This window comes from Natrix helvetica (genome assembly GCF_964273705.1).
Source record: "Natrix helvetica genome assembly, chromosome: 10".
Lineage (NCBI taxonomy): Eukaryota > Metazoa > Chordata > Lepidosauria > Squamata > Natricidae > Natrix > Natrix helvetica.
This window is the reverse complement of record NC_138561.1, coordinates 2,605,803-2,631,248: the sequence shown is the minus strand read 5'-3', so window position 1 is coordinate 2,631,248 and position 25,446 is coordinate 2,605,803. Positions and strand designations below refer to the sequence as shown.

At 42.3% G+C, this 25,446-nt stretch overlaps 1 protein-coding gene across 8 annotated transcripts in view; it reads left to right on the top strand.

Annotated features, from left to right (window-relative positions):
- CHST8 (carbohydrate sulfotransferase 8) overlaps positions 1-25,446 on the top strand; it is a 308,323-nt gene that overhangs the window by 73,539 nt on the left and 209,338 nt on the right. For all 8 annotated transcript variants that reach the window (XM_081963646.1, XM_081963648.1, XM_081963649.1 and 5 more), the window contains one exon: positions 3,968-4,196. In XM_081963646.1, the coding sequence (XP_081819772.1) occupies positions 4,085-4,196 (112 nt within the window). In that variant the 5' untranslated portion in view covers positions 3,968-4,084. Of the gene's footprint in view, positions 1-3,967; positions 4,197-25,446 lie in introns of those variants that run through there.

The window sequence follows — 25,446 nt, the reverse complement described above, 5'->3', positions numbered from 1 at the left end:
TCTCCTTAACCAGGTGTGGGTTCCTGCTGGCATTATTACTTGTTCGGCATGCAAAAAAACTCAGCGTGTGTGCGCATTTGCACCTAAAAAGGTCTGTGCATGCACACAACATTAGAACAGGAAAAAATATATTTTTTCAATGAAGATTGTTCTGCGCATGTGTAGAAAAGAAAATCAAGAATCAAATAGAAAAAAGTCCTTGGGCAATGCGCTGGGTCTTGTTAGTTGGTGTGTGTTGTATAGGACAAAAAAACCGAAGCCCAGAGGAAAAATGGTTTGGGCCAACTTTCATCTTAAACCCTTTTTATAGAGGTTTATAGAGGTGGGGAACTATGGCCTCTTTATGACTTGTGGACTTTAATTCCCAGAATTTCTGACCCAGCATTCCAGCTGTGGAGTTGAAGTCCACAAGTCATAAAAGGGCCATAAGTTCTCTGTTTTAGAATAACGCTTCCCAAACTTCTCAACTTTAAGATGTGTGGCCTGCAGCTCCCAGAATTCCCCATCCACCCATCCACACATCTTAGTCGACAACATTGAGACATGCTGCTTTAGCTAAACGTCTGTAGAGATTCTCAGTCATCCAGGTGACGGTTATCCCAAAGGTTCTTTTTCAGGGGGCAACTGGACTTTCTTGCTCTTCCTTTTGAAGACATTTTGCGTCTCATCCAAGAAGCTTCTTCAGCTCTTCCATTCCCCACCATCCTGTCAGAGTTGAAGAATCTTCTTGGATGAGAAGCGAAACGTCTTCAAAAGAAAATACAAGAAAGTCCAGTTGCCTCCTGAAAAAGCACCTTTGGGACATCTCTGTAGAGCTGTACTTCTTTTCCAAAATATTCAGCCTGTTGGTTGATCTTTTTCTAATTTCTGGGTTGTCCTGGGGGGATTGGAGAGGAAGGGAGGGCAGGCACTCCCAGGTGGGACGCTGCCCAGTCCCGTGTCCTGCTCCAGGGGCCTGACTAACATTGCGGGGTCTCAGGGCAACCCCAGATGTCTGGACCGTGGTTCGCCTGAGGCATGCTTGAAATTGCCCCTATAAATATGCTTTCTTGGGTAAACTTGTCCTAAGCAAATCACCCTCCACAGAACTTTATTTCTGGTTCTTCTTTTTTCTCCCAGAGGGCTTTAGAAAGAGCCTTGAGGAAGAGACACAACCAAGACAATGATCGGAGGAAAAACATTGAGTCGGAGGCAGAAATATAATCTGAGAAAGCTCTCAGGTTTCTCCTGGAGATAAAGGATTCATACAGTGGTGTTATTATGCCAGTTTGGACCACTTTGGGCGAACTGATAGTGGTGACCAGTGGGTGGCCTTTCCTACCCACCCCGGCACTATGCCATCCTATTTAGCCATGTTTTCTAAGCTACGCGCATGCGTGAGCAAAACCTATGTGCGGAAGGCATGCAGTTTTGGTGCGCCACGAACCGGTGGTAAAATTATGTAAAGCCCACCCCTGAACTCATAGCTTTGGTTTCCTAGTCTGATCTACCTCGAAGGGCTAATAGAAGCTGCCGATGAGAAAGTAGCAGAGGCCAACACACAACAGGAGGAAGTTTGCCTCCAAAACTTTGAGGTAGGCAAATTGTTTGTGGGATACGAAACTTTGGAAACAAATGTTTCTCTCTGCAAGGAGAATTTCCTGGTTGTTTTTTAAATGTAGCACCCTGTTATCTGACAATTATAAAAGCTAAGTGCAATGTGTTAATTAAAACAATAACCAAGAAGCATCCCAATACTTTTGGGCATTAATGTATGCTAATCGGCATTATTTCCTTTTCTTTTGGTAGAAAAACTTAGTTCTAAAGGGTACGAAATACCATTGCGGTTTCAAAACACAATAAAATAGAATCTCGGTAATATCTTCTTAGAATGACCTATTCCCCAAGTGAATCATGCATAACTCTTTAATTTGGCCAACAAGGACAATAAAGTGTAGTCATTTATTTAATTACGACTATACAAATTAGTTGTAAATTTTGTAAAGCCACATATGGCATTTCCTCTTTTACTGCCGTTTTAAGCAGTGCAAGAACATTTTTTTTTTAAAAGTGTGATTCATTTAACATTTGCAGCGAGATACTGTAGAAAAGGTTGATCCACTGGCTCTCTCTTTCTTCCTGCTTCTCTATGAAAAGAGTCTCTCGGTTTTCCCATTATTTAGCAGCCAGGATCTTTAATAGAAGGTTTGGCCAAGAAAGGAAACCAGTCCTGCCTGCTGGAAAGCCACAGAAACGTTATTGGATAAATGGTGGCATTAGCAGGGGTAAGGAACCATGGCCCTTTTATAACTTGTGGACTTCAACTCCCAGAATTCCTTAGCCAGCCATATTGTCCCATCCCCACACGTGTGTGTGTGAGAGAGAGAGGGGAGGGGGAAGAAAACTCCATCTGGTTCAGTTCCAAGCTGGGAGAAAGACACTGGATACATGGAGGCTGAATGGAAAAATGGTTTAATGATGAAGCGGAAGCCCATTGGTTCTGGGCAGCTGACCACATGGAATTGGGAGTAGGGGTGGTGTTATACCGTCTCTTAGACTTTGCACTTGAGCTTCCTGTTCCTGTGCAAGAACATGTATTGTATTGGCTGTTGTCATACTCCTATGGGGCCATGTAGGGGTTATGCCGGGGTCATAGCTGATTCAATAAGCAAAGTAGACATCCTAGGAGCTTGCCTGAGCTACATTTGGTTGAAGTTTGTGGTGATGCAATGAAGGGGCTTATGTTCTTAAAAAGCGTGTTGGGCAATTCCTATTGTGGCTCAATGGCTTTGTTCTGGTTTGGATCTTGGATGAGGTTATTTGCTTATGAATAGAGCTATCTAGATACTTGGCTTCTTTCAATAAGCTCCTTATCTCTTAAATGCTGGCATCTGCTGTGGGCTACTAAGAAAAGTTGGCGGCTGCTTTCTCCCTCTAAAAAGCATGTTTCTCTATTTCTCATCCAGGGAAATATAATATTCTGCCTTTTTACTATTTTCCAAAATACTTCATTCTTCTAGGAGGGGGGATGGATGCTAACTTTCTACAGGGCAATTGAGGACACACACACACACACACACAAAAAAAAAAAAACCTCTGCCAGGATGGAAGGTTTAACATGATCCCTAGGTTTAATTTCGTGACACACGTGACCTAAAAGAATTTCCAATATATAGGTATGAAGTTATCAAAAGCATTGTCTTTTTTCCCCCCTCTCATGTGATGAGGGATAATATCAAAGGACTAAAAAAAGAACAAAGGAAAACATTAATAGGGGCTCATAGCAACAGGGCAAATATCAGCAAGTTGGCATAAAGATCACTCGCTTTTCTTTAAGCAGCCTTGATGTAGTCCAGAGGGAGCCTTTTCGTTATTGGGACACACAAAACATGCACTGATTTTACGGTTTCGAATCCTTGGGGGTTTCTTCATTTCAGATTTTAATGTTTTTGTCTTGAGGAAGAGATGACCCAAATTATTTCAGATTCACTTGGGACAGAATTTGAGTGTCATTTACTAAGAGCCAAGTAAACTATTTCTCAAAAAAAAAAAAAAAAAACCTACCAAAAAAAACACCCCTGGGCCAGTTTTGCTTTTTTTTAAAAAAAATGCTAATGTAAAATATTTATTTTTAAACACATTGTGCTTAGCAGAATGTGGATTGTTCTATCTCCCCTAACTTCAGGATTCATGTTGCCTTTTGAGGCACAGCCTCCCCAAAGCAGTTTACAAGGCACAACATCTTAAACAATAATTTAACAAGTTAAAATAGCATCCTAAAATATTTTGAATAACAGATGCAGCGAGCATGATAAAATACAGATGGACATCCCTTCCCTGGAACAAATCTCCACATGGAGTGTTTTGCTGTTTCATATTCTTGGTTGCTAGGCCCAGGGAGAGGTGGGAGGAGGGAGGAGGCAACATATAGGAAGTTTATTAGAGATGCACAATATTTAGTAGCCGCTCACTGCTTTCTCTCTACCAGGTGGCCCTTGAAACAGGAAGCCAACTGAGATGTTGACCTCAACTCAAGCTTTGGGGATCAAGGAGAAGACGTTTTCCTCTTTCGGTGGGCTTAAAGTGGATTGATAAGAGGACATTAATGATGAAGCTGACCTGCATGTTTTCCTTCATTCTTCTGTTTGGAGCAGCTGGGCTTCTCATTTTCATCCATCTGCAGGATCCAGAAGAAGTTGTACCCCAGCAAGCCCCAGGTTAGTTCCCCAAGTTCTGCTTTCACACTGTTTTTACCAAATGTTTTTTTTTAAAAAAAATAACACTTATGGAAAAGAAGAACCTGAAAGGCTTTCTGTAATTCAGATAAGTGGCAAGGTTCATATTATCTGTTGAAGTTGTGGAAAACTCTTGGAAAGTTCTTGAATGGGAAGGTTTATTCCTGCAAACTGTACAGTGCAACGTTGTTCCTGATCAACAGTTGCAACCTTTGGTTCAATGATGGAAAATATTGTCAACGTGTCTCTCTTGTCAGTTCCACAGGCAATATATTTTTGCGCTGTCTGTTCTGAGGTGATCTATCTAGCACTCAAGGGGAAACCTGGCTGACGGCAGTTTCCCAGCCAAAATGGAATCACCCCAAAATCTCATGTGGGGAAAAAAAGGGGGCATTTTCTCATAGACCAAAGAAAGACAAGTCAGAAAAATACTATCCTTGAAATTGTGTTCTAATTAATAGTGAGAAAATGCATCTGTAGCCTTCCACTGAGGAATTAGTGCCGAGTCAAGAGTGTTATCAGTCATGTCTATCACCAAGATGCACCTACATACTGCCTTTCACTAACCTGGGGTTCTGGAGTTTGTCTTTGTAGTTTCCAGAATTCTCACATGGGCTAGGATTGCCGTATGTTGAAATCCCAGGAGATCTAGTGGTTCCCAAGTTGGGGAAGGTTGAAGTATATAGAGAGGATCTGCCACATTTGGTTTAAGTGGTCTGGAGACGATTCCTAAGCTTTTTTTGGGAATTCGTCTACCCTTTTAAGTTGTTCAAAAGAGTCTTTGGGGGGTTTCATGAGGACTAGGCTTTGCGTTCTTGTCTAGGATGAAAAAGAGTGGAATACTTTGAATTGGTTTATAGCATGGGTGTCAAGTTCGATTTCATTGAAGGTCGCATCAGGGTTGTGTTTGACCTCAGAGGGCCAGGGGGTGGGGGTGGCCAGATGTGGGGGTGGCCATGGTGGCCATGGCCAGCTCAACATCACTCGTGCCGGGGGCACCTGTGGTGGCCAAGTGCTAAGGCAGGACTTCCCTGAGACCCTCCCTCACTCTCATTATATCCTTCCTTCCTTCCTTTTCTTCTTTTTCCTTCCCTCTTCATTCTCCTTTCTTCTTCCTTCCCCTCTTTCCTTATTTTTCCTTCCTTGCACTCTTCCCATCTTCTCTTCTTTTCCTTTTTTATTTCTCCTTTCCTGTCCCTTCTTGCATGCTCAAACGCAAAAGGGGAAACAATTCTCCTTTTGTTTTGTTTTTAGTTTGCTTTGATAGTCTTCTGCCAGCGAAAACGGAGCTCTGTTTTTGCTGGCAGAAGGCTTCAGGGGGCCCAAGGTCCGTTTACACTGGATCTGGCCCCTGGGCCTTGAGTTCCACACACCTGGTTTATAGTGTTTGCAGGTGTCCAATAAAAACTTTCCCCTTACCAAAGTGGTACTGTCTGAACCAGCCACACACGCAATATTTCCCCATCAAATGTTACTAGGGTAGGGAAAATATGAATGCGAAGCAGTTGTAGTTGATCCTTGGTAGCAGCCAAGTCAGATTCCACCTCGGCATGTCTTAGAATGACCTCTGATCTAATGTGCATTTCCACAAAAGTGCCACCATATGATACTCCCAAGGAGAAAATAATCACACCTTTTCTGAGGAGAAAATAATCACAGTTAATATAATCAGTCCAGCTAATTGGAGATAATGCCGTGTTTTTTTTTGGGGGGGGGGGAGGACTAGAAAAAAACTCTTGCTTGACATGGTTCAGGAAAACTGAAAGGAAAAAGAGGTTGATTAGAGGCTAATACAACTGCCTAATATGTAAAAACAGCCCAGGTTCGAATCCCAGAAGGGTATGACTAGCTGACAAGAGCTAAATAGCTTGAAATGGATCTGTACTAGTCTCCCTTTATTTCTTTGTCAGTAAACATAAATTCAACACAAAAAAATAGTTTGTTGTGAAAGCAACTGCTTGCAAAGGCCCCTAGATTGGGGGCTGAAAGACAAAAATGGAAGCATTATGCTCAGGGGTGGGCTCTAGCTGGTGTTACCACTGGTTTGCTTGTGAGTTTGCTCATGCACAGTTTCATAGAAATGCGCAGAACTCAAAAACAAGATGGCAGCAGTGATTGTGGCAACAATCAGAGGCATGGCCGGCCTGGTCACTGCCGGATCTGCGACTGAGTATGCTCCGTCCCATAATTGGGTAGATCAGGTTGCCCTGATAGACAAGTCCCACCAGGAAAAAAAACACTTAGAAAGAGAAAAAAATTAAATGGAATAGACTGAACCTGGGAGATTACTGGAATCTCTCCCTGGAACAGCTCTGGATGATTTCTGGGAACAAATCAAGGGAGTGAAGGACCATTTGTCCATAGAGTTGTCAAAGTCAGACCTGACTTGATGGCACTTCCCTATAGTAAATAGTTTCTGAAGCAAAGTTAAGATGAAGATAGTTTTGTTCTTCAGTTTTCACTGCCTGCTCTTCGAGATGGTAGTTTGTTTATAGCCTGAGCAGCCGTGATGCAAATTAAATGAGAGTCATAAAACTTTTAAGTAATGCTTGCATTACTTCCCGTCACCAAAGTACTCCTGACAGTGGCTGTTTTTGTTGATTTGTTACCATTCATTTATTGCTTCATACTGCAACCTAATTGTAATCCTGTACTGAGAAAGCAATATCGAAGTAATTTTCCACAACATTAGTTACAATTTTCTTCTGATCCTTCAAGTGCAACAATCCCATCCTGTTGGCTTCTCTGAGCATATAAACCTTGATTACATTTATCTGTTGGAAACGAAGACTTAAAAATATATAGAAAATATATGTGTTTGCAACCGCAGGTGTCGTAGAAGCTTTTTCCTGGCAGTTGTCAAACGTTTTGCCCTGATATTAGGTGAAGTCCAGAGACTTTCGTTCTGCTTTGATGAACTTTTTTGATGGACAGCTCTGCAAAACAGAATCTGTGAGCGCTTGCGTTGAAACTATGCAACATATTTTGTTTGCTGTGTCAGATCTGGTAACTTCACCCACTGCAGAGACTTGGAGGATTATCACTAATGAATGCCGGAGTGACATTTGAAGGGCTGCACAGAATGTTCTACAATGATGATGTTTGTTTCAAAAGTTGGAGGCAGCTGAAGAGATTGCCAAAAAATTATATTCGCCTCCTGAACATTTGTGTTGTTTTATTGCTGATTTCTTCCGTGCTGTTTGATTGAAGTGGCTGGTTGGTCTTCATCATCTACAATCTTTGGCGTCTTTGCTTAAATTCTTAGTGAATGGTTGTGACTGTAACTATCTTTGTGCGTTTCCATGACATCTTCCTTTCTGAAGCAAGGTTGTGACATCCACAATATCACAAAAATGGCACATTCCATCAAGTTATATTGCATTGTGTAGGCAAAACAAATGAAGGCTTAGACCAACAAGGAGAAAGGAAAGTGTGAAATGAGGCAAAGTGACATTTGGGATCCATCCTAGAAGTGATGCTGAGCAAAATGTTGTCAAAATAAAAGGAACATGAAAGTGATGGGAAAAGAGATGGAAACCTCTTTGTTACTTCTGCAACTTTGCTATTCTGAGGACTTATCGTTCCAAGTAGGACATTGTTTAGATTTAAGTCAGGGTGTGTCTTCAATATCTTCTTCATTAAACATACACCCACATCACGCTCCTTCTCCTCCTGTTATCCCTATGTGCACAGTAGTTATACTGCTAAAGCCCTTCCTGGATTAGATGCCTTCTTCAGACTGACGCCTTCCAGAGGATGAATGGGAGGAGGGGGATGCAATACCCCAGAATTTCTGGCCAGTAGGTAGGGGTGAAATTCAGCAGGATCTGGAGAACCGTTAGTGGAAATTTTGAGTAGTGCAGAGAACCAGCAAATGCCACCTCTGGCTGGCCCCGCCCCCATCTATTCTCTGCCTCCCGAGTTCCAGCTGATTGGGTGGAAATGGGGATTTTGCAGTAACCTTCCCCTGCCACGCCCACCAAGCCACGCCCACCAAACCAAGCCACGCCCACAGAACTGGTAGTAAAAGAATTTGAATTTCACCAGTGCCAGTAGGGAATTCCGGTCATTGTAGTAGCAATATATACAGAGGTCACCATGTTGGGAAGAACTAGATTGGAGTGATGGTTGTGGGTGGGACTGGGAGATTCAATTCCTTTATTCCACTGCAATTTGCACTGGATAATTATAGTTCAGTCACTGCCTTTCTCCCTAACATGATGGAGAAGATAGTCAGGTTGGGAGTCATGGTACAGGTAGTCCTTCACTTAACAACAGTTCATTTACTGACTGTTTAAAGTTACAATTGCACTGAAAAAAGTGATGTATGACCATTTTTCACACTTATGACCATTACAACTTCCCCATGGTCATGTGATTTATATTCGGATACTTGACAACTGACTCACACTTATGACCGGTGCAGTGTCCCAGAGCCACGTGATCCCCTTTTGCAACCTTCTGACAAGCAAAGTCAATGAGGAAACCAGATTCACTTAACAACTGTGTTACTAACTTAACGACTACAGTTAACAAATGGGGCAAGAAAGGTCATAAAATGGAGTAAAACTCACTTAACAAATGTCTCACTTAGCAATGTAAATCTTGGGCTCAATTGTGGTCATAAGTTGAAGACCTACCTGTACTGGAAAATGTTTTGGGCTGCTCAGAGGGAAGGGAAGGGGTTGGAATGCAACGAAGGAAGAATATCTCCCACTGCAGTCTGTTTGCAAAACTTCTTGTGAGTGATCTCTTGCTGTGTTGCATTTGGATGTTGTATGGAGAGGATTTTAAGCAAAATTATGGCATCTTTGCATACAACAAAATCCTTGCTAACATGAGTGGGAAATATTTAAACAAATGGTCAGGAAATAATCAAATGGTCCAGAAATATCTGCTGAGAAAATCAACGGATGGGTGAATGTATCTATCAGATTTTAATAAAAGATAGCCAACTTCACCAAAGAGAGGAGAAGAAGGAGGGGGCAATTAATAAAGCCAGGAGAAATGTTTGTTTGGGCAATGAGAAGAATATTTCATTTAGATTAGTCATGGAGCTTCTGTCAGTGATTGTATGATGTAGAAACAAAATGTTACTTTGGGCATAAATTTTATTAAGAGTTTTGAGTAAAAGATAAAAACTAACAAGAATTAATACAAAATAAAAGAAAGTAAAAGGAGAGGGGGAAAAACTTCCCTCAAAAGGTGCAAATAGAAAGAATGAAAAGAAGTAGGAAAGCTTCTGATTTTTTTCAGTGAATAATAAGTACAATTACAAAATTATCTTTTTCCCTGTGGTTACAAGAAAAGCTCTCTTTTTCCATTATCTACTCGATTGTTTTCTAATCATCAAAGCCATTTTTTTTGTTTCATGCAAAGCAATTTAGCTGTTTCTAGCAACTAAAACAGATGTTGTCTTCTCTGTAATCAAGGAAGTCAGTTTTGGTCACCTCTCCAAATTCCATCATCTCAACCATTCCTCTATTGAGAAGTTTTTCCACTTTTTTTACAAAAATAGTTTTATTAATTTTCTATTAATTACATTTCTTGGTGCTTAATAAACATCGTGTTGTCTCAATATTTAAATTGCTTAACAATGCAAATTCCCTTCTTACTCTCAACCCCTTTTTTCCAACCACTGGTAGAATAAGTTTCATGTTTGATAATATTCTGTGTATTCTTTCTGTTTGATTTTCATGTAAGTCTGTCCATTTCTGCACAACCTAGTATCTTCTTAATTATCTCTTCATCTTGCAGTGTTTCTTCATTTTCCCAATATTGTGTGAAGATAATCCTGACTGCTGTTTAGGACATATAATATTAAATACATACTTTTCTTATCAAATTTTCCTGATATTATCCCTAATAAAAGCAGTTCAGGTTTAAAACCTACATGTTTCCCTATTATATTTTCTAGCCATCTGCGTATTTTTGCCCGAAATTGTAGAAGTTTCCCCACTTTTGAACATGCAATAACCATTCTGCAATTATCAAGCAAAGTTCCATGACTTTTTTTCCAACTGCCTATCAATCAATCCCAAAAGAAAAACTCTATTTTCAATTGTATATTACAGCCTTTAAGATCTTCTGATTTAATGTATGCATTTGATTCCAAAATTTCCTGAGTTTTCACATGTCCAAAAAACATGATAAAATGCCCCTGCCTGTTCACATTCCTGCAAAGTATATACTAGAACAGCTAATAGTTCCATGGCTTTATTTATATAAATAAATATTTTATATATATTTATTTATATATTTATATAACACAGTGGCTGTACTTACACTGTCTAGTAATTCACCATACACAGGAAGGTCAGCGATATTCTTCTTATCAGCAGAATCATTATTTAATGAGAATTCCTTCTCATTATACAACAGCCTTAAGGATAATGTAAAGTATGCAAATAAGATTTCAAGTGAAATAGTAAGTGGAAAGATATTTTTTCTTACAGATATTAGGTATAACAGGAACTATTATTATAACTTTGCAGATGATACTAAGCTGGCAGGAGTAGCCAGCACCCTAGAAGATAGCCTCAAAATGCAGATGGATCTTGACAGACTTGAACACTGGGCCCTATCTAACAAAATGAAATTCAATGCGGAGAAAAATAAAGTCTTATACTCAGGCAAGAAAAATCAAAAGGACTCATCTAGACTGGATGAAACCAGGCTTAATAGCAGTAACTGTGAGAGGGATCTTGGAGTCTTAGTGGACAACCAGCTAAATCGCTCAGGTTTATTATTTATTTAGTATTATTGTTATACAGTGTTAATTGGGTTTGGGTTTTTTGGATACTTATCTAAGCCACAATCAGCAAAACAAAGGGCATCACAGCCCCACAAAAAGATCATTTGCTTCTTTATCTTAATGTAGAGAACAGAAATGTACACCCACTTTGGGGCGGGGGGGGGGGTGCCAGAGTGCCTAAAACAGTTTATTGTACACAGCAAAGACACAAGATCAATGAATCAGTGGCATTTGTTTACTAGTTCTTTTTAATGGTTGATTTAAGTGATGCCCCATTCCCAAGCAACTCTGGGATACTAAAAATTAATATTTGGGGGGAAGTTAAGGTTCCATGACTGTGTTCAATCTACTGTGGTACAAAACTGCAACAATAATTCTCCAAAGCACTTGAGACTAGAACGAGAAGTAATTGATAGAAGACCATTAAAGAGAGATTCAACCTAGAACTAAGGAGAACAATCCTACTAGTGAGGACAATTAACCAGAATTAACCTTCAGACGATGTGGATGCTCCATCACTAGGGGTGTTCAAGAAGAGACTGAACAGCCATTTTTCTGGAATTATATCATCACTTGCTTGGGCAGGAGGTTGGACTAGCAGACCTCCAAGATTCCTTCAACTCTGTTATTATATGCTCTAAAATCTATGTTTGGGTTCTGATTTATTTGTAGAAAAAAAAAGCCTAAACTGTCATGCAATGTGTGAACTTCTGTGGTCACCACAGACTCCCGCCTGGGATTGTCAGCCTGGTCTGTTCCAGGTTATCTTATCTTAATCATTCCAAAATTGATCTGAATTTCCAGAATTGTGCAGAAGCCATTCCTTTCAGGTGTAAGCAGAGAGAATTCTGTCCTGGTAAGCAAAGGGAGGGGAGGGTTTGCAATTTTCCATAGTTCAAAGACCTGCCATTATTCTGAGAGAGCTCATGGCTGACTGCAGTAATAATGGGCAGCTCCCATCTCTGGCTTGTTTATCTGTCTTCAGGATTAAAGTGATGCAGGTCATGGCCAACTCTTTAGCTGCAAATGTAAACTTTTTGGTCCAACAATCTCCCCCTGTACAAAAAATATTCTTCATTATAAATATAACACCAGCAGTTTAACAGATTAACAGAATTGGAAGGGACCTTGTAGGTCAACTCCCCGTCCAAGCAGGAGACCGTACATGATTTCTGACAAATGGCAGTCCAGTCTCTTCTTGAAAGCCTCCAGTGATGAAGCTCCCACGACTTCTGAAGGCAACTTCTGTTCCATTGGTTGATTGTTCTCACTGTCAGAAAATTTCTCCCTATTTCTTGTTCAGTTTCCATGCATTATTACTTGTCTGGCCTTCAGGTGCTTTGGAAAACAGGTAGACCCCTTCCTCTCTGTGGCAGGCCCTCAGATATTGGAAGACTGCCATCATGTCTCCCCTGGCTCTTCTCTTCCCTAGACCAGCCATGCCCAATTCCTGCAACCGTTCATCTTATGTTTTAGCCTCCAGTCCCCTCATCATCCTGGTTGCTTTTCTCTGCACTCTTTCCAGAGTCTCAACATCTTTTTTATAGTGTGGTGACCAAAACTGGATGTAGTACTCTAGGTGTGGCCTTACTAAGGCTTTATAGAGTGGTATTATTACCTCACTTGATCTTGATTGTATCACTCTGTTAATGCAATTTAGGATTGCATTGGCTTTTTTGGCTGCCGCCACACACTGCTAACTCCTATTTATTGTTTGTTTGTTTGTTTTATTGGATTTATATGCCGCCCTTCTCCCAAAGGACTCAGGGCGGCGTACAGCATTAAAAAACACATATTACAAAACTTAAAAGAAAATTAGAAACAATCCAAGAAACAAACTGAATTAATATAACACTAACATTTTAAAAATTGGATAAAATTAACAGGCCAGGCTGGCTTTTTAGGGCGCGTCGGAAGGACCGGAGGTCGGGGATTACGCGAAGCTCCGGGGGCAGCTCATTCCAGAGTGAAGGCGCTCTGACAGAGAAGGTTCTCCCCCTGGGGGTCACCAGCCGACACTGTCTGGCCGACGGCACCCTGCGGAGGCCAACTCTGTGGGATCGCACTGGACGGTGGGAGGCTACTGGTGGCAGTAGGTGGTCTCGCAGGTACCCTGGGCCTAAGCCATGGAGTGCTTTAAAGGTCATAATTAGTACCTTGAATCGCACCCGGAAAACAACCGGCAACCAGTGCAGGCTGCCTAAAAGGGGTGTAACATGGGAGCACCTAGGTACCCCCATGATAACCCGCGCGGCCGCATTTTGGGCCAGCTGAAGCCTCCGGGTGCTCTTCAAGGGCAGCCCCATGTAGAGAGCATTGCAGTAGTCCAGGTGAGAAAGGACGAGGGCATGAGTGACTGTGCACAGAGCATCCCGATCCAGGAAGGGGCGCAACTGACGTACCAGGCGAACCTGGTAAAAGGCCCCCCTGGTCACGGCCATCAGGTGTTCTTCTAAACTAAGTCGCATGTCCAGGAGGACTCCCAGATTGCGGGCCCTCTCTGAGGGGGCTAAAATTTCTCCCCCTATCATCAAAGATGGAACAAGATGCACAAATCGGGATGACGGAAACCACAGCCACTCAGTTTTGGAGGGATTGAGCTTGAGCCTGTTCCTTCCCATCCAGATCCACACAACCTGCAGGCATCGGGACATCACGTCGAGGGCACCGTTTGGGTGGTTTGGCGTAGAGATGAAAAGTTGGGTATCATCAGCAAATATTGATGATACCGTACCCCAAAACCACGGATGATCTCGCCCAGCGGTTTCATATATATGTTGAACGGGAGGGGTGAGAGAACTGACTCCTGGGGCACTCCTCAAGTGATGCACCTCGGGATCGATCCCTGCCCTCCAGTCAATACGAACTGTGACCAATCCGACAGGTAGGAGGAGAACCACCGTAAAATGGTGCCCCCCACTCCCAACCCCCCGAGAGATCTAATAGGACCAGGACAGAGGAGCAGCCCCTGTCCCGGGCCCGCCAGAGATCATCGACCAATGCAACCAATGCCGTCTCCGTGCTGTACCCAGGCCTGAAACCTGACTGAAACGGATCCAGGTAGACAGCTTCATCCAGGTACTGGGGAAGCTGACGTGCTACCACACTCTCAACAACCTTTGCTACAAAGCGAAGGTTGGAGACCGGACGATAGTTGGCTAAAGAAGCTGGGTCCAGGAAAGGCTTCTTAAGGAGGGACCTCACCACCGCCTCCTTCAAGGCGGTGGGAAAGAACCCCTCTCTCGATGAAGCGTTGGTAATCGCCTGGAGCCAGCCTCGTGTCACCTCCCGGGAAGCCGAAACTAACCAAGAGGGATACGGGTCTAGCACATGTGGCAGCACTGAGTCTCCCCATAATCCTGTCCATGCCTTTGGGGGTCACAGGGTCAAACTCATCCCAGATTGTCTCCACAAGATCCATTCCCGTCGACTCGCCCGAATCTACCCAGTCAGAGTCCAAGCCTGTCCGGATCTGAGTGATTTTATCCTGCAGATACTGAACAAATTCTTCAGCCCTACCCTGCAAGAGTAGATGGGAACTCTTAGGAACTAACTTACACAAACACACACACACACAGATGACTCTTAATCCCAGGGTCGTGGGTTTTCTGGTAATGAGCAGATGATAGATTGGATAGGATAGGATCCAGCTGTATAGGCAATACTCAACAATAGTTGCTTCAGTGACCAATCAAAGTTTCCGACAGCACTGAAAAAAGTGACTTATGACCATTTTTCACACTTATGACTGTTGCAGCATCCCCATGGTCATGTGCTCAAAATTCAGACTCTTGGCAACTGACTCATATTTATGATGGTTGCAGTGTCCCTGGGGGTCATGTGATTCTCTTTTGTGACCTTCTGACAAGCAAAGTAAATGGAGAAGCCAGATTCACTTAACAAATGTGTTACTAACTTAGAAACTGCAGTGTTTCACTTAACAAGTGGGGTAAGAAAGGTCATACGGCTGTGAATTATGGTCATTCACAGTCCGCAAGGCTTCACAAACAGTCTGTGAAGATTCCTACAGATGTCTGCTCGAGGTGTCACAATCTTTCAGGGGAATGTTGGTAAACGCCCACCTTATCATCCTTGGGAAGCTGCCAGAGACCTAATTGGCAAATGCAGAGCAAAGCCAAACTTAGCACAGAGTCCAACAGAATTTTTCGAAGCTTGAACCGACCAGATGAAACTAATTGCTTCCTGCAAAGGCTCACGTCCCATTCGCTCCTCTTTTATGTCTTATGGGAGGGGCCAATCATCTCCAAGGCTTAGTCCCGAGCTGACCCTGTTTTCTTAATTGTTCTTGCCTTCTGGCAGCTCTGTGCATGCGCACACTGGGAACAGGCGCCTGCTGTTCTTCTGCCTCGCTGATGTCAGACTCCGGAGGCAGCAAATAACTACCAGATGGCCCTGGCCCCCTCTCTGCCTCCGACACAGAGCCCTCGTCCGAGCCTTTCCCAGACTTCAGGACTGGCCCATGTTCCTCCCCAACCCTCCTCACTGTCCAACTCTGCTGCCAGCTCTGCGGACCACAGCCCAAAATGGGACCAAACTTATTTAACAAATGTCTCACTTAACAACATAAATTTTGGGTTTCATTGTGGTCTTACGTCAAGGGTGACCTGTACTTTGTTTCATGGGAAAATTCACCTACTCACAGAAACGCTGTTATTGTCCCAACATCTGTAATGGAAAAAGCCAAATAATGAAAAACACATCCAAAGATAGTTTTTGACTTACTTCTATTGCAAAGTATCCAGACGGAATATAAAAATCTTAAATAAATAAGCAAAACTTAGGGAAGCTATTGTAAGCCCAAACAGGTTACAGAGTTAATTTTTACTTCATGTATAACTTAATTCTGTAAATTCGCAGAGTCTTTTAGAAGCATTTGCTGAAAAAAGGTTCATGCTTAATTTCTCTGATGTTGTTTTTTTGAAGGGGGTCTTTTTTCTTGTTTGCTTTTAAATTGAATATTGTTTTATATGATATTGGTTATGAAAGAGAACGGTGCTACTTTTGGGCTGTAAAATTATTTTATAAAAACATTACATCTTCATTACTTCTTTTAATATTTCAAGTGTCCAGTAAAAATTGAGTTTGAACAGATTAGAAGTGTTTTTATTCTACAGATTCCAATATGAGAAAAAGTCTTTTTAAAAATGTATTGGATAATTTTTCTTGCCTCATATATTTGACATTAATCACTTCTGTAGGCTTTCCGGTCTCTCTCTCACGTGTCTAAACATTGTTTTAGAGACCTCATAACATTCAAACCAAAATGGATTCTCATAATAAATTGCTGACTTCTCTCAATGGAAAGCATTGAGCTAAATTATAAGTTTGGGCCCTGCACTCTTGTCCATTGGGATAATAAAACTGATGCACACAAGATATCCAGATGTGCATCTCTCTACAGTGGCAGGATTAAGCTGTCTTCATTTTGAAGGAGGAAGGGCAGAAAAAACGGTAAGGCAGTTGTGGCTTGCCTATCCCAAAGTTACAATGGCACTGAAAAACACGATTTATGACGGTTTTTCACTGTTACGGCCTTTGCAGCATCCTCATGGACATGGGATTAAAATTCAGGTGCTTGGCAACTGGTTCATATTTATGACCATTTGTTGTGTCCCAGTCATTTTTTGTGACCTCCTGACAAGCAAAATCAACGAGGAAACCAGATTCGTTATATTTAAGTACAATGACAATAAAGATTATACTTATACTTATTCCCTTAACAACCGGATTGCTAACTTATCAACTGCAGTGATAAGTGGCAAGAAAGGCTGTAAAACGGGGCAAAATTCACTTTACAAATGTCTCACTTAACAACTGGGCTCCATTGTCGTTGTAAGTGGAAGACTACCTGCTCTATCTATCTATCTATCTATCTATCTATCTATCTATCTATCTATCTATCATCTATCTGTCTATCTATCTATCTATCTATCTATCTATCTATCTATCTATCTATCATCTATCTATCTATCATCCATCTATCTATCTATCTATCTATCTATCTATCTATCTATCTATCTATCTATCTATCATCTATATCTATCTATCTATCTATCTATCATCTATCTATCTATCTATCTATCTATCTATCTATCATCATCATCTAAATGGCTGTGTGTGTGTGTGTTCCAGTATAACTCTGGATTGCCTCAAGCAATTTCAACCAAATTGATACACAGGTGATTTACTGTGGGAGTAAGACATCCCTAACACCCCTCGGGGTGTGTGTTCTGTTAAGATACAGCCTGTTGTGCCTTAAAATGGCTTCTACTGTACTGCCGTAAAATGGCTTCTACTGTACAGTGCAGTGGAGTTGCCATGGTAACGTCTTCAAAGTCCTCCACAAGGGGGCTCCCTCTGGTAAGGGGGAAAATCCAACATTAGAAATGACATTTGGTCCAGAGATTTCCCCCCTATAAATAAACACCCAGGCAACACCTGGTTATCATCTAGTGTTAAGATAAGACAACCTTCTCAAAGGCAAAGAAGATGAGCAAAACTAAAGACTGGCAAACCTCAGTCTAAAAACAACCATTCATTACGATCAACTTTTGGTGGTGTCCAGTGTCGAAACTGGACTGTGGTGCCAGAAAAAGATTTGCTGGGCCGGTTTGTATCCTACCTGCCTTTGTCATGCAGTAAGAGCTCTGTGCGCTTTTACGGAGGGAAAAGGTGGGGTGTTTGCTCCAGGGGGAAGGTTGGGAATTATCCCAGTTAAGATTTGTTTCCCGCTGTTCATTGGAGTTTTCTTGAATTCCGGAGCCCCATCAACAATGTTCGGCAACTCACAGCAATCGATTATTCCAAACATATGCACACATCATGTTGGGTACAAATTACAGAGCATGTACACAGCTCAGTGATAACTGCTCATTTCCATAACGCTCTTCTACTCCACAACGCACAGCTTGTTATCTGCGCAAGGAGCTTGAAAAATATCTTGACAAAGCAGTTGAGGATAAATGGAAAGCAATATGTAATCCAGAAGAATGCACCTTTTAAAGGTATTTAAAACAATGGGATGGAATGGGGGGCTAACGTTACCAAGCCATCAACATGGCCTAGAATTCTGAAGGACCTAAAGTGCAGGCAGTCCTCGACTTATGACCACAATTGGGCCCAAAATTTATGTTGTTAAATGAGAGTTTTGCCCCGTTTTATGACCTTTCTTGCCACAGTTGTTAAGCGAATCGCTGCAATTATTATATTAGTCACATGGTTGTGAAGTCAATCTGGCTTCCCCATTGATTTTGCTTGCCAGAAGGCCGCAAACCTGAGCCCAGAACATTACAGCCATCATAAATATGAGTCAGTTGCCAAGCATCCAGTGTCAAGGTTCCAACGGACAAACCTAACCAAGTCAACACTGTTGTGAGAATCCGATTTCTTAATGCAAAACTTTGTTCAGTACATCAGTATGGCTCAGAATGAAAGCAAAACCAGCTCTAGCTAATACCTGGGCAATATATACATACACACACACACACACACACACACACAAACACAGACACACACACACACACACAAATGGCTGTGTGTGTGTGTGTGTTTTCCAGCATAACTCTGCAACGCCTCAAGAAATGTCAAGCAAACTTGGTACACAGATGACTTACTCTCTGGAAAAAAATACTGTGGGGGTAAGACACCCCTCAAGGTGTGTGTTTTGTTATGATACAGCCTGTTGTGCCTTAAAATGGCTTCTATTGTACTGCCGTAAAATAGCTTCTACTGTACAGCGCAGTAGAGCTGCCATGGTAACAGCTTCACAATACTCCACAAGGGGGTTCCCTCTGGTAAGGGGGAAAATCCAACATTAGAAATTATGTTTGGTCCGGACATTTCTCCCCTATAAATAATTACCCTGGCAACACCGGGTTATCAGCACTAGTTCAATATAATTAAAGTATAGAATCCTCCCTCCTTCCTATTAGTGCAGGTCACGTTGTCCAATTGAGTGTCACAACATTGACCTACTGCTCACCACGTGAAACCCTTATAAGCAGAAGAACACCTACTGACATCCCCTAAATTCCACTGCAGATGTTACCTAACCTGCTAACAAAGCATTCAGAAACCAATGCACAAGATCGGAGAATGAACCTTCACCCTCATCAAGTCTACATGCCTCTTTTGCTCTTTCAGAGCCCAGAAAGAATGATGGGCTTTGTGTTTTCTATGTCAGTCTTGGAGGGCGTGAAGTTTCTTCCAAGTTTCTCCCACAGGCGTTTTTGAGATTGATTTCTCTGATGGGGTGCTAGAGAGGTAACGGTGTTGAGCAAGAGTGGGTTTCAAAATATTTTACTACCGGTTCAGTGGGGGGGGGGGTGTGGCTAGACAGGGAACATGTGACTGAGTGGGCGTGGCCAACTTGACATCACTCAAACACTCAGTCACATGACCCTGTTAAGTAAGTAAGCTCCCCGTTAGGAGAGCAAGTGTGCAGAGAAGCGTAGTGAGAGGTATGGACGAACACACACAAACCAGCATACAGGGACACTTTATAGTATAAAAATATAGTAGTTTACTATATGGAAATATAGAGATATTCAGAGTCCAATTAACAGTCCAAGTCATACACGGTTCAGTCATTCAGTTATCAAATAGTCAGTCTAGCAAACAAACAGCTAACAGTAGCAAACCACAGTACCTCACAATACACTGATCAGCGTCTAACAAACAGAGAGCTAACAGCCATTCTGGCTCCCTCTTATGGCTCCTTGAGGTAACAAGCCAATTACATCTCTTTAGCATTTAAAGTAACAGATACATTTGTTACAATTATAGCTTAAATACATTGCCAAGCCAAGCCTAGGGTTACATCCCTAACAACCCCCCCTCACCAAGCCACACCCACCCAAACAGTGGTGAAAAGTTTTGACTGGGGGAGGGGGCTCCAGCCTCGCCGGAATTAAGGGAGTGCCTGCAAACTACCCAGTAAGAAAAAAAAATTTGTCCTCCCCGGTCCCCAGGAACACTCTGCAGGCTTCAGCAGGGCTGGGGGAAGGCAAAAATCCCCTGTTTTTGTGAAACATGGGCAGAAAACGGGCCGTTTTTCACAAAAACTGAGGCACTTTTGCCTTCCCCCAGCCCTGCTGAAGCCTGCAGAGTGCTTCTGGGGCTGAGGAAGGCATAAATGCCTCCATTTTTGTGAAAAACAGCCCATCTCTGGGACCTCTCTGGGACCGGCATGCGCACACCATTAAAAAAAGGGGGGGATTACATTTTTTCAATGAAGATTGAAGAAAATAAAAATGGCAGCACCCAGGATAGAACCGGTATGGTCACGTGTCGGCCGAGTTGCTACCTATTCGACCAAACTGGTCCGAGCTGGTAGAAACCCGCTTGTGGTGTTGAGTCTTGATAAACAGCTTCCCATCCTGTAGCCACTGAAGCTGTAATTGGGAATGCTCTCTATTGAGACTTAATTGAATAGTGATACTCAATATTGCGTAGTAGTCGTAGTAATTAACTTACTTAAACATTTCACCACTAAATAGATACCAGAATGCCACAAATTCTCTTGTGAGAATTTCACTGACATTTTCTTCTGCTTGGCAAAGATTTCAAAAATAATTTCTCTTATGCTAAAATTGAATGAGAATTGGTAGGAAAGGATGTAGGAGAATTTGAGGTGCCAACTGTTGGTAACACTAATATCCAAGAACTATGAGGAATGAGGAAGGACTTCCCATTTATTCTGCGTGTCACACTCAGCTTCATGAAAGGGAGAAACACACTGTGAGGGAGTGCGTTTTTCAAGATACATATGATTGCTAGAAAGCATTTTTACATACATTTATAAATAACAAAATTGCATATAGTTTTAGATGACCGGAATGGAAAATGACCTTCATATTCTTAGCCCAGTGTTTCTCAACGTTGACAACTTGAAGATGAGTAGATTTCAATTCCCAGCCAGCTGTCAGTGTTCCAAGTAACACCCCCAATGAAAGAAGACTCTGAGGCTAGAGATTCTTCGAAGTTCCATTTTATTAGAGATGTTATATTGGCACATTTGGGGAAGCCCGAATCTGAAAGTTTCCAGGTTTTTCCCACCCAAGTGAAAGTCCAAGCCCCTGACCAGCACTCTCATGTCTGACACATGGTCCAGGCTGCGTCCAAAGTGGAGATACCTCCCAGTCACACCCCTCAAGGTGCAGAGCAAGATGTCCTTGACTCTCTGAGAAAGGAATTTTATGATCCACCCCACTCCATATAATCTCCCCTCCCAGTTTCCCAGAGCAATAAATGTGGCAGGTCTGAAGGCCCAATGCAAAAGATGGCTTCTAGGCCTGACACCAGCGTCTTCAAGTGTGACAACTTTCAATTGAGCTGATCTTCATCAATGATGCCATCCCTCTTTCAACAACTTGCCTCCATAAGTTGTGAATGCTCCAACGCTGGAAGTTTTTAAGATGTTGGATAACCATTTGTCTGAAGTGCTGTAGGGTTTCCTGCCTAGGCAGGGGGTTGAACTAGAAGATCTCCAATGTACCTTCCAACTCTGTTATTCTATTCTATTCAAGCCATCAAAATTGGCCATCATCACACATTATGACAATAAATTTGAAAAGTTAACTTGTGTTTTGTTATAAAGTACTTTCGCTTCTTTTAAGGGCCATCCTCATGGCTCTGATCATGGCTCAGAGATGACTTGTGAACCCTTTTTAAGACGTGCATCTTCCTGATGGCCTTCATCTCATCCGTAGCCCACAGAAGAGGCAGCTTAAAGTCATATTTAGCTGTTCTACTTCAAAGGAACTTTTTATGCCAGCTTATTTTTCTGCCAGTTTAAGGACTGGAGACATGCCGGTTATGGAAGAGCACTAAATCTCTTCCCTCTCAGCTTGGGAACACCTCTAGTCATAATGTTTGAAAGATAAACTAAAAAAATAAAAATCTATGAGCTTTCTCTATGCCATGTTTGATTTAATACACTTCGATCATGTTCCCTCTCATTTATCCCTTTTGTAGCAAAAGAGACCCAGATATTAGAGTCTTCTGCACATTTTTCATCTCTTATTGCAGTACATCCTTTCACAGAGAGGCCAACCACAACTTCTTATCGTACCCCAGATGCAACATTTGGCATTATAACAACCACAGTTTTATTTATTTTTATTTCTTCCTGGTTGGTATTTAGAATGAAATCCACCTTAGAAATTGTTGAGAATATTTGTAGTTCAGGCAGGGTTGGTATTCAGCAGGTTCTGACCAATTCTGGAGAACCGGTAGTGGAAATTTTGAGTAGTTTGGAGAACTGGCAAAGTCTACCTCTGGCTGGCCCCACCCCATCTATTCTCTGCCTCCTGAGTCCCAGCTGATCGGGAGGAAATGGGGATTTTGCAGTATCCTTCTCCTGTCACGGTCACCAAGCCACACCCACCAAACCATGCCACACCCAGCAAGCCATGCCCACAGAACCGGTAGTAAAAAAAATTGATTCCTACAACTGAGTTCTGGTTGTAGGTTTTGGCAAGGGTTATTGTCTCTGAGCTTGCTGCTCAGCTCCCAGGTGTTTCATTACCAAATTAGGTAACATCTTCAGTGGGGTTTTTGGGTGAAGGGTCTTGTTCATTCATGTAGGGCCTGGGTGGTCACATGGTCTTGTGAGTGACTGAATCACAAGACACTGAATCATGAGACTGGTTGAATCACAAGGCAGATTCTGATCCTGTGACTACTGACTGGTTGCTGTGAGGTGCAGGATCCAACAGGTGAGGGGGGTTTGGTTCTGTCATTTTTTGGTGGGTTAGATGATCAGTTTCCTTATTGGTTTGTACGCTGGTTCTAAGTCAATGTGTTTGTTGATGGACTCGTTGGTAGAATGCCAAGCTTCAATGAACTTGCATGGCCGATGACTTCAGCCTGGTCCCAGTTGAACTGGTGCCATTTGTTGTCAGTGTGACTGGTGATCAGGAACTTTGGGGTCATGCCATTAGATGGCCAGCTGGTGTTCATAACTTCTGGTTTTTAACTGTCATCCTATCTGCCCGACATAGAACTGGTTACAACCATTGCAACTGATTCTGTATTCACCTTTTTTTTATAGCTACCCCAATCAGAATCAACATCTTTATTGAATTCTGTGTCCACAATTTTGCCTAGTTAGGAACAAACAGCTCACATCCTAGATCAGTGTAGATTGAATGTTAGGATATTTCTCCCTGCGTGCATCATTTTATATTTACGTAAACTGCAGCTGGTGTTTGTGTAGTCCATCCAATTTAAAGGAGTCCCTCTGGGGCCCCTCCCAATCTTTTGGGGTTTTCTTTCTCTGAGTTGTGTCATCTGCAGCTTACCACAAGTCAAGATCAGAATCAAGAACTCAGAGCCCCAAGGGGTCCACTTCTGACTCCGCTTTATTGAGAAAGTTGCCCATTTACTTAAATTCTTCATTTTCTTTTTTTAAAAAAACTATTAGGAAATGGAAGATTTTTTTTATTAGGTGGCCACTAAGTTTGCTTAAGAGTCTTTGATACAGAGCTTGGTCAACAACTTTGAAAATTCAAGTATATAATGCCCAAGGGTCATCTCCACCCTATGCCTATTGATTTCTTTCAAAGAACTACATGGTCATTGAGCTAAGATTTACCTCTGTGGAAACCATGCAGATTTTCCTTCTCAATCACTTCTTGTTTGATTACAAATGTTCATCATGGAGCTGGAGCAGTGCAGTGGTTAGAGTACAGTACTGCAGGCTGCTTCTGCTGACTGCCAGCTGTCTGCAGTTCACAGTTCGATCCTGACCAGACTCAAGGTCTCAGATTCAACCTCCCATCCTTCTGAGGTGGGTAAAATGAGGACTCAGATTGTTGGGTACAATAGGCTGACTCTGGAAACCACTTAGAGAGGGGTGTAAAGCACTGTGAAGCAGCATATAAGTCTAAGGGCTATTGCTATTTGGGAATGTTATGTGGTTTTGCTAAGAGGTCAGCCCTCTCATATTGGAGTCCTTTACAAGTCTCAGGTAGATGCTGTCAGGATCATGTCCTACTCTATCAAGCTATCCTAGAGTACCTTCTGTTGTTGTCTCAGTTTGGTTCAGATGTTCTAATCCAGAGGTCTTCAAACTTTAAGACTTTAAGCAAAGCTGGCTGGAGAATTCTGGGAATTGAAGTCCACAAGTCTTAAAGTTGCCCGATTTGGGGACCCCTGTTCTAATCTAATTCAATCCCGTAGGATATTCAGATGCTCCAATCCAATCTGGCAGACTCAAATGACTGTCCTATGTCTTCCACAGTGCACACAGATGCAGAGAATTCCTTCAGTCTCTTTACAATCCCATAATTTTCCTTTTTTTAAAAAAAATTAAATGTAGGTAAAGGTAAAGGTTCCCCTCGCACATATATGCTAGTCGTTCCTGACTCTAGGGGGTGGTGCTCATCTCCATTTCAGAGCCGAAGCACCAGAGCTGTCCAAAGATGTCTCTGTGGTCATGTAGCCGGCATGACTAAATGCCAAAGGCGCATGGAATGCTGTTACCTTCCCACCAAAGGTGGTTCCTATTTTTCTACTTGCATTTTTTACATGCTTTCGAATTGCTAGGTTGGCAGAAGCTGGGACAAGTCACGGGAGCTCACTCCATTACGCAGCGCTAGGGATTCGAACCACCGAATTGCCGACCTTCCTGATTGACAAGCTCAGCGTCTGAGCCACTGCGTCCCAAATTAAATGTATACACCATCAAATCAGTGGTGGGTTTCAATTTATTTTACTACCGGTTCGCTCATGCGCACGTGCCATGCTTCTGCGTATGATCGAAACAAAACATCAGTTGTAGCAACAATTCTTTTTGTTAAACATTCTTTTTAAGAAAAGAAAGAGGTAAGCATCAAAAAACACTTAAGCCCAGTCTCTATTATGGCATTTTCCAACGTTGTCCCCGCTTTTCTTTTGAAACAGTGAATTGCATTTGTGAGGGCTTCATCTCTACGGAAGCTGCCTTTATTCCAGCAAGGGGGTCTCAGGGGCTGCAGGATGGATGGGGCTGAAGGAAGCTGAGACTTGGCCCGTGCGCTGGATCCGGACTTTTGATCAAGCAGCATCAATGATTGGAATAGTCAGGGAGAAAGAAATCACTAGGCAGATTTTAAATGGATTCTGTCCAAGAGAGCTCAAAGACGAATGACAACATTGGATGGATGAGGATGAGGGTGGCATAATTAAATTTCAAGGGAAGAGGGGAGATGTGGCAATGGCTCTCCTTTGGACCTCAGGGTTGGAGGAGTATTGGCTGTGCCATAACTAACACGAGGAGTAAATCAGGTGCAATTGAGCCTTTGACATCAGTGATGGCGGAAAGAGAAAATTCAGTTGTGTTTTCTTCTGCAAACATTCTGCAATTTCCTGGAAGAAGGATTTCTTTTCAGAAGACAAGCGTGCCTAGTTTATCGAGGTGCTTCAGATAATGTTATCCTTTCTGCATAAACAATAACAAGTTTGTTTTGTGTGTAT